Source organism: Physella acuta, unplaced genomic scaffold, assembly GCF_028476545.2.
Source record: "Physella acuta isolate Inbredline_101_S28 unplaced genomic scaffold, ASM2847654v3 ptg000357l, whole genome shotgun sequence".
Taxonomy (NCBI): Eukaryota; Metazoa; Mollusca; class Gastropoda; family Physidae; genus Physella; species Physella acuta.
The window spans coordinates 391,959-402,622 of NW_026731876.1; the positions used below are offsets into that span (position 1 = coordinate 391,959).

The 10,664-nt window shown below is 44.8% G+C and overlaps 1 protein-coding gene across 1 annotated transcript; it reads right to left on the minus strand.

The window, feature by feature from the left end:
- Nucleotides 1-785: 785 nt before the first annotated feature.
- LOC131941311 (uncharacterized) lies at nucleotides 786-2,547 on the minus strand. Its single transcript, XM_059300505.1, has 3 exons — nucleotides 2,268-2,547; nucleotides 1,929-2,117; nucleotides 786-1,732 (listed from the first exon to the last, which is right to left on the minus strand). Exons 1-3 carry the CDS (start codon nucleotides 2,545-2,547, stop codon nucleotides 786-788), a joined length of 1,416 nt encoding a protein of 471 aa, XP_059156488.1.
- Nucleotides 2,548-10,664: the final 8,117 nt, after the last annotated feature.

The following is a 10,664-nucleotide window of genomic DNA, read 5'->3' on the forward strand; positions in this document are numbered from 1 at the left end:
TAAAGTTTTCAGTTGTCCAGCTATGAGCTTATAGATTCCAGTTGACTAGCTCTGAGTTCAATGCTTCCGGTTAGCTAGCTATGAGCTACAGTTTCCTGAGGATCAGTGGAGAAAATGAGATCTAGATGTTCAACCCTACTCACAGCAGACATTCTCGTCTAACCTCTTCACACTTAGAGTCATAATTACTAGAGGTAGTTTTGATTTACTGACCAGTACATCCGCCCATCCCCCCCCCCCTTGTACATAACATGTTGACTCGAGAGATTTATGGCACCGTAAAGATTTCAGTGTTAAAGATGGAGGCTAATAGAGATGGGGGTGGGGGCAGGTACACCAGGGATGTGGGGCTAGTCGGGTGGATGTTAAGGTAGGAAACATGTTACCTGGTGTTTGTTGACTGAGCACATAAGTCAGCTAGAACAATCTCCCCAGTATTTTGATCTCACCTGATTAATGTTTACCGTAGAATCTCCACTCTAATTAAACCCACTCATTAATTTCCCCACCAATTAATCTACCATACATCAAATTCCTCTGAACTGGTAGGCGCGTGACCTCACATGACCCCGTGTGCTGGCTATCACGTGACGTGACTAGTTACAATTTGATTGGCTGCCTCATCAGCGACACAACACTTCCTGTCATGGCGTCGCTCCCCGGGGCGCGGCCTAGTTCAATTCAAATCAAACCGGTAACACCCGACCGGACCTAGTCTAACCGTCACCCCTGTAATCACGTCTGGTAAGCAGAGAATCGATTACAAAGTTACATCTGTAATAAAATTACGGCTCGTAATCGAGTTGAACAAAAGCCTTCTGATCGAGTCCCGGGGTGTTGTTGAGGGGGTGGGGGAGTTCTGTACATGCGGGCTGGGGGGTGGGGGAGTTCTGTACATGGGGGTGGGGGAGTTCTGTACATGCAAGCTGTGGGGTAGGGGAGTTCTGTACATGTAGGCTGGGGGTGGGGGAGTTCTGTACATGCAGGCTGGGGGGTGGGGGAGTTCTGTACATGCGGGCTGGGGGGTGGGGGAGTTCTGTACATGCAGGCTGGGGGTGGGGGAGTTCTGTACATGCAGGCTGGGGGTGGGGGAGTTCTGTACATGCAGGCTGGGGGGTGGGGGAGTTCTGTACATGCGGGCTGGGGGGTGGGGGAGTTCTGTACATGCAGGCTGGGGGTGGGGAAGTTCTGTACATGCAGGCTGGGGGTGGGGTGGGGAAGTTCTGTACATGTAGGCTGGGGGGTGGGGGAGTTCTGTACATGCAGGCTGGGGGGTGGGTGAGTTCTATACATGCAGGCTGGGGGGTGGGGGAGTTCTGTACATGCAGGCTGGGGGTGGGGGAGTTCTGTACATGTAGGCTGGGGGTGGGGGAGTTCTGTACATGCAGGCTGGGGGTGGGGGAGTTCTGTACATGCAGGCTGGGGGTGGGGGAGTTCTGTACATGCAGGCTGGGGGTGGGGGAGTTCTGTACATGCGGGCTGGGGATGGGGGTGGGGGAGTTCTGTACATGCAGGCTGGGGGTGGGGGAGTTCTGTACATGCAGGCTGGGGGTGGGGGAGTTCTGTACATGCGGGCTGGGGGGTGGGGGTGGGGGAGTTCTGTACATGCAGGCTGGGGTGGGGGAGTTCTGTACATGCAGGCTGGGGGGTGGGGGAGTTCTGTACATGCAGGCTGGGGGTGGGGGAGTTCTGTACATGCAGGCTGGGGGTGGGGGAGTTCTGTACATGCGGGCTGGGGGGTGGGGGTGGGGGAGTTCTGTACATGCAGGCTGGGGTGGGGGTGTTCTGTACATGCGGGCTGGGGGGTGGGGGTGGGGGAGTTCTGTACATGCGGGCTGGGGGGTGGGGGTGGGGGAGTTCTGTACATGCAGGCTGGGGGGGGGGGGGAGTTCTGTACATGCAGGCTGGGGGGTGGGGGAGTTCTGTACATGTAGGCTGGGGGGTGGGGGAGTTCTGTACATGTAGGCTGGGGGGTGGGGGAGTTCTGTACATGCAGGCTGGGGGTGGGGGAGTTCTGTACATGCAGGCTGGGGGTGGGGGAGTTCTGTACATGTAGGCTGGGGGTGGGGGAGTTCTGTACATGTAGGCTGGGGGTGGGGGAGTTCTGTACATGTAGGCTGGGGGGTGGGGGAGTTCTGTACATGTAGGCTGGGGGTGGGGGAGTTCTGTACATGCAGTGTGGGGGTGGGGTGGGTGAGTTCTATACATGCAGTGTGGGGGTGGGGGAGTTCTGTACATGCAGGCTGGGGGGTGGGGGAGTTCTGTACATGCAGGCTGGGGGGTGGGGGAGTTCTGTACATGCAGGCTGGGGGTGGGGAAGTTCTGTACATGCAGGCTGGGGGTGGGGTGGGGAAGTTCTGTACATGTAGGCTGGGGGGTGGGGGAGTTCTGTACATGCAGGCTGGGGGTGGGGGAGTTCTGTACATGCAGGCTGGGGGTGGGGGAGTTCTGTACATGTAGGCTGGGGGTGGGGGAGTTCTGTACATGCAGGCTGGGGGGTGGGGGAGTTCTGTACATGTAGGCTGGGGGTGGGGGAGTTCTGTACATGCAGGCTGGGGCGGGAGCAGGGGCGGAACTACAGTGCCGCCAGACCCCGCAATGCGGGGGGGGGGGGGGCACGCCATTTAGGGGCCAGAGCCGACCATAATAAAAAAAAATTATAGTTAAAAAAAGTAAATTTTCTTTCATTTTTGACTTGATGGTTGTTTTGTAAAAAAAAATTACCGTAGCTGCGGTTGGATTATCTTTATTCTATAGACACCACCCCACGCTCTTGTATATTATTTTTCTCTTTGTTTTTAAACCACTGTGAAAGCCGAGTCTTTCTCCTACAATCAAACTTATCAAAGATAAGCAAATGTTCAAACCACTTCCATGACTTATTTCCCTTTTTTTTAAGTAGTCAAATAGGGTTGATCATAAGCTCCTTTTAATAGATTTGTACTAAACAAATTAAAAAGCAATTACTACTCTTAATTATTATTTTTTTTATAAAGTAATTACTAAATAATGACATTGTTTAACAATGAAATGTATTAAATCAATAATATTTAAAAAGTTAATAATATAAATTTAAAAAAACCATAAAAATAAATATAACACGAGACACCATTACTTATACAAAGCTTTCATGTTTTATATTATTTTGACCGACTGGATGTTGCGAGGGCTACATGACATAATGTTGAAATTTTTTTAAATTGACGTTTTTCAAATCCCGAACAGGCCAGCAATGAGTATCCTATGTTCGTAATTTGTGGTTGTATATATATATATATATATATATATATATATATATATATATATATATATATATATATATATATATATATATATATATATATATATATATATATATATATATATATATATATATATATATATATATATATATATATATATATATATATATATATCGTATATAGGCCTATATATATATATATATATATATATCGTATATAGGCCTATATATATAAATATATATACATATATATATATATATTGGGGGGGGGGCTAAAAAAATTTTGCGGGGTGGCCCTTTTTTTCTAGTTCCGCTACTGGGCGGGAGTTCTTTGAATGCAGGCTGGGGGTGGAAACAGCCGTGAACTTGTTAACTCCCCATACAGATATATACTGCGTGACAAAGATCTTAAACAACGTGACCAAGATCTGTTTTAGACAAGTTTGCGATTAACAAAATGTGTGATCGTCGGTGGTGGATTAGGGTTGGGGCTGATAAGGCAATAGCAAGGACCTTCAATTTTTAAGGGCCCGTTAATTGCTTCCATAAAGGATAGTAAATCAAATTGGTAAAATGACGTCTGTTTCTCTGGTTGAATGGTCGTCAAATCCAAATCTTAAAATCACAAGATTAGTTTTAAATGACCTAAAAATTCAGTAGATAAGAGTTATTCACTTAACAAAAAAAAATATCGAACCCACCCTCTAGTGCTAACATCAACTGTCATCGCTTCTTGATCAGACATTGTCCCTAAACTGTTTGCTTCCGTGCTACATATCACATTCGATACTTCCGTGCTACATGCCACAGATTCGATACTTCCGTGCTACATATCACATTCGATACTTCCGTACTACATGTCACAAATTCGATACTTCCGTGCTACATGCCACAGATTCGATACTTCCGTGCTAGTGCTACATATCACATTCGATACTTCCGTACTACATGTCACAAATTCGATACTTCCGTGCTACATGTCACAGATTCGATACTTCCGTGCTAGTGCTACATATCACATTCGATACTTCCGTACTACATGTCACAAATTCGATACTTCCGTACTACATGTCACAAATTCGATACTTCCGTGCTACATATCACATTTGATACTTCTGTGCTACATACCATATTCGATACTTCCGTGCTAAATGTCACATATTCGATACTTCTTTGCTACTTGCCACAGATTCGATACTTCCGTGCTACATGTCACATATTCGATACTTCCGTGCTACGTATCACATTCGATACTTCCGTGCTACATGTCACATTCGATACTTCCGTGCTGCGTGTCGCAGAACCGATACTTCACAGATTGAACTAAATATCTGCTAGATTTGTCGTGTATTTGTTACTAGTATGCCCACAACCTGTAGATATAGTTCTACATACTACCCCGTCTAATTAGCTACTAATAAAGCACCTATCACAGTTCAAAGGTTTGGATCACACAAGAGTAAATGAAGCATAAGAAGCTGGTCACAAGGAATCAATCATTCCATACAACGAACTAAATGTGTTCTGGGCCGACCAATTGTATCAGGACTTTGATTCCTTTGTGTAGTGTCTGGTTTGTGATCAAGTGATTTGATAAGCGGAAGTAATATCTACAGGTGAATAATCTCTGTTCCATAGGTTTTTACGTCCCTTACTAGACTTAGAACAACCCAACATAGGTAACACTTGAACATTAGGACTTGATTGGTCTAGCCTACCATGTTTGGTAACATGCGCTTTATTTTAGTATAGCGCGTTGAAAAAAGTAAAGCTCAAAACTTTTGTATGTGTAATTTAGAAATATAAATATTATGTGTTGTTTTTTCATCTATCAGAGATCTTGTATTGGCCATCATGGAAATAATTATAACACAAACATAAAACATAAAACACAAACATAAAACATAAAATCCACTGTTAAGATATAGTTCAGATGAGCTGTTAACTTATTTGTACGAAGTAAAAATGTCATATCCAGCTACGACAGAGATAAAATTTAAATTGCCGGAATAATAATACTTTCATTGTTACGGAGGGAACTTTCACATTTAAACAAAAGTCAATGGGTTAATAGTAGCTAGCCTAGTTTTTCTAAACCAATTTTTCTAAACTAGTTCTTCTAAACCTGTTTTTCTAAACCTGTTTTTCTAAACCTGTTTTTCTAAACCTGTTTTTCTAAACTAGTTTTTCTAAACCTGTTTTTCTATGCTACATCCAAGACATGACACCAAACAAAACACACACACCTCCCCTCAAACAAAACACACACACACCTCCCCTCAAACAAAACACACACACCTCCCCTCAAACAAAACACACACACCTCCCCTCAAACAAAACACACACACACCTCCCCTCAAACAAAACACACACACCTCCCCTCAAACAAAACACACACACACCTCCCCTCAAACAAAACACACACACCTCCCCTCAAACAAAACACACACACCTCCCCTCAAACAACACACACACACACCTCCCCTCAAACAAAACACACACACACACACCTCCCCTCAAACAAAACACACACACCTCCCCTCAAACAAAACACACACACCTCCCCTCAAACAAAACACACACACACCTCCCCTCAAACAAAACACACACACCTCCCCTCAAACAAAACACACACACACACCTCAAACAAAACACACACACACCTCAAACAAAACACACACACACCTCAAACAAAACACACACACCTCCCCTCAAACAAAACACACACACACCTCCCCTCAAACAAAACACACACACACACCTCAAACAAAACACACACACACCTCAAACAAAACACACACACACCTCAAACAAAACACACACACACCTCAAACAAAACACACACACCTCCCCTCAAACAAAACACACACACACCTCCCCTCAAACAACAAACACACACACACACACCTCAAACAAAACACACACACCTCCCCTCAAACAAAACACACACACCTCCCCTCAAACAAAACACACACACCTCCCCTCAAACAAAACACACACACACCTCCCCTCAAACAAAACACACACACCTCCCCTCAAACAAAACACACACACACACCTCAAACAAAACACACACACACCTCAAACAAAACACACACACACCTCAAACAAAACACACACACCTCCCCTCAAACAAAACACACACACACCTCAAACAAAACACACACACACCTCAAACAAAACACACACACACCTCAAACAAAACACACACACCTCCCCTCAAACAAAACACACACACACCTCCCCTCAAACAACAAACACACACACACACACCTCAAACAAAACACACACACCTCCCCTCAAACAAAACACACACACCTCCCCTCAAACAAAACACACACACCTCCCCTCAAACAAAACACACACACCTCCCCTCAAACAAAACACACACACCTCCCCTCAAACAAAACACACACACCTCCCCTCAAACAAAACAAACACACCTCCCCTCAAACAAAACAAACACACCTCCCCTCAAACAAAACACACACACCTCCCCTCAAACAAAACACACACACCTCCCCTCAAACAAAACACACACACCTCCCCTCAAACAAAACACACACACCTCCCCTCAAACAAAACACACACATCCCCCCTCAAACAAAACACACACACCTCCCCTCAAACAAAACACACACACCTCCCCTCAAACAAAACACACACACCTCCCCTCAAACAAAACACACACACCTCCCCTCAAACAAAACACACACACCTCCCCTCAAACAAAACACACACACCTCCCCTCAAACAAAACACACACACCTCCCCTCAAACAAAACACACACACCTCCCCTCAAACAAAACACACACATCTCCCCTCAAACAAAACACACACACCTCCCCTCAAACAAAACACACACACCTCCCCTCAAACAAAACACACACACCTCCCCTCAAACAAAACACACACACCTCCCCTCAAACAAAACACACACACCTCCCCTCAAACAAAACACACACACACCTCCCCTCAAACAAAACACACACACCTCCCCTCAAACAAAACACACACACACCCCCTGTGATGACGCAAGATTACGTCAGACATGTTTAGCAGATATATGTTAGCAGAAACAGACTATAGGCCTAGTTGGTTGTTTAGAGAGGCCAATGGGCGCACAGGGCTGACCGGTCACGTGGGACGGTCAGCTGACCACTGAAGCGTGGGCCACTGTTAGGCCGGGAGATCATGATTAGCTAGCGAGGGCAGAAGGTGTTAGGTTGTAGAATGGAGCAGACGTAGTTTTGTAGAGAACAGTTAGTGTTAGGATTGGTCATGGGAGTGCGTAGTAGTAGGTAGCATGTGGTATGAACAGTCAGTAGTAGAAGTAAATAGTACAGTGTAGATCAGTTAGGTAGAAACTTGAACATATATATCATTTTAATAAAGAACAATTATAGTTGAACTTGAACTGTGTGTTATTGGATTCATTCGTTCCGCCTTCTTAAAAATCCCCACCCTCACAACTGGTACAACAAGAAGAACCTCAAACAAAGAAGTCCTTTGTACCATCACACCCTCTCAAACAAAACACACACAACTCCCCTCAAACAAAACACACACACCTCCCCTCAAACAAAACACACACACCTCCCCTCAAACAAAACACACACACCTCCCCTCAAACAAAACACACACACCTCCCCTCAAACAAAACACACACACCTCCCCTCAAACAAAAAACGCACACCTCCCCTCAAACAAAACACACACACCTCCCCTCAAACAAAACACACACACACACCTCCCCTCAAACAAAACACACACACCTCCCCTCAAGCAAAACACACACACCTCCCCTCAAACAAAACACACACACACCTCCCCTCAAACAAAACACACACACCTCCCCTCAAACAAAACACACACACCTCCCCTCAACTTGACATGCATCTGTAAGCACCGATATGTTTCTAATGGTAACTAAAGCCGAAGTTGATCTCAATATTTGACTTCTTGAAACCAAAATACTCTAACATCTCATATTAATTAATTAAGATACAATTAAGAGAAGTCGAAAATTTTCGCTCAAACAAAGACATTGGTACAACAATAGAAAAAAAAAATGATTAGACCTCCAATTATGCGTACACAACGTGTATGCTAGGTCCAAATATGGCTATCTACGTATATATATATATATATATATATATATATATATATATATATATATATATATATGAAACTGTTTAACCAGCATCCAAAACCAAGCTTAATTCGCCCTTATTGATAGTTCAATATTCAACATTGTAAAGTTTTAAATTACAAAAAAAAAGCAACGAACGATGATTTGAGAAGATTTTAAATTACAAAATTTTAAAAACTGTGAGCTTCAGCTTGTAAAAATGTAACAATTGCATCAAAAAATTTCATGTCGAAAACCTGAGGCCGCCTAATAGACACTCGTGTTTATAAATCTGTTTTATCAATGTTTGATGACGTTAAACTCACGTGAGCTCTTACCCAAGGCCTAAATAAAGGTGTGGGTGGGTGGAGGTGGGGTGGAGGTGGGGGCGTGTTCGCTCAAAGCTCCGTTAACAAGCATGATGACAAACGTTTGGTTGGTAAACAATTGATGTGTGGGCTTGTGGGCCGTCATGACATCGAAATGTCGCTAAAATGTCATCAATCATGCGTGGAGAATCACGCATATCAGCTGTGTGCGTGGGGGGTGAGATCTGTTACACGAGCAGAGATGTGTACCACAAGCAGAGATGTGTACCTGTACCACAAGCAGAGATGTGTACCACAAGTAGAGATGTGTACCTGTACCACAAGCAGAGATGTGTACCTGTACCACAAGCAGAGATGTGTACCTGTACCACAAGCAGAGATGTGTACCACAAGCAGAGATGTGTACCACAAGTAGAGATGTGTACCTGTACCACAAGCAGAGATGTGTACCTGTACCACAAGCAGAGATGTGTACCACAAGCAGAGATGTGTACCACAAGCAGAGATGTGTACCTGTACCACAAGCAGAGATGTGTACCACAAGCAGAGATGTGTACCTGTACCACAAGCAGAGATGTGTACCACAAGCAGAGATGTGTACCACAAGTAGAGATGTGTACCTGTACCACAAGCAGAGATGTGTACCACAAGCAGAGATGTGTACCACAAGCAGAGATGTGTACCTGTACCACAAGCAGAGATGTGTACCACAAGCAGAGATGTGTACCACAAGCAGAGATGTGTACCTGTACCACAAGCAGAGATGTGTACCACAAGCAGAGATGTGTACATGTACCACAAGCAGAGATGTGTACCTGTACCACAAGCAGAGATGTGTACCTGTACCACAAGCAGAGATGTGTACCACAAGCAGAGATGTGTACATGTACCACAAGCAGAGATGTGTACCTGTACCACAAGCAGAGATGTGTACCTGTACCACAAGCAGAGATGTGTACCACAAGCAGAGATGTGTACCACAAGCAGAGATGTGTACCTGTACCACAAGCAGAGATGTGTACCTGTACCACAAGCAGAGATGTGTACCTGTACCACAAGCAGAGATGTGTACCACAAGCAGAGATGTGTACCACAAGCAGAGATGTGTACCACAAGCAGAGATGTGTACCACAAGCAGAGATGTGTACCTGTACCACAAGTAGAGATGTGTACCTGTACCACAAGCAGAGATGTGTACCACAAGCAGAGATGTGTACCACAAGCAGAGATGTGTACCACAAGTAGAGATGTGTACCTGTACCACAAGCAGAGATGTGTACCACAAGCAGAGATGTGTACCACAAGTAGAGATGTGTACCTGTACCACAAGCAGAGATGTGTACCACAAGCAGAGATGTGTACCTGTACCACAAGCAGAGATGTGTACCACAAGCAGAGATGTGTACCTGTACCACAAGCAGAGATGTGTACCTGTACCACAAGCAGAGATGTGTACCACAAGCAGAGATGTGTACCTGTACCACAAGCAGAGATGTGTACCTGTACCACAAGCAGAGATGTGTACCTGTACCACAAGCAGAGATGTGTACCTGTACCACAAGCAGAGATGTGTACCACAAGCAGAGATGTGTACCTGTACCACAAGCAGAGATGTGTACCACAGGCAGAGATGTGTACAAGCATAGATGTGTACAAGTAGAGATGTGTACCACAAGCAGAGATGTGTACCACAAGCAGAGATGTGTACCACAAGTAGAGATGTGTACCACAAGTAGAGATGTGTACCACAAGCAGAGATGTGTACCTGTACCACAAGCAGAGATGTGTACCACAAGCAGAGATGTGTACCACAAGCAGAGATGTGTACCTGTACCACAAGCAGAGATGTGTACCACAAGCAGAGATGTGTACCTGTACCACAAGCAGAGATGTGTACCTGTACCACAAGCAGAGATGTGTACCACAAGCAGAGATGTGTACCTGTACCACAAGCAGAGATGT

What these genes read in the sequence shown, in the direction of transcription:
- LOC131941311 (XM_059300505.1), bottom strand. Translation starts at nt 2,547, where the DNA reads ATGTACAGAACTCCCCCACCCCCAGCCTACATGTACAGAACTCCCCCA. An exon ending in CCCCACCCCCCAGCCTGCAT is followed by an intron (nt 2,118 to 2,267) that starts GTACAGAACTCC and finishes CCCACCCCCCAG; the next exon opens with CCTACATGTACAGAACTCCC. An exon ending in CCCCACCCCCCAGCCTACAT is followed by an intron (nt 1,733 to 1,928) that starts GTACAGAACTCC and finishes CCCACCCCCCAG; the next exon opens with CCCGCATGTACAGAACTCCC.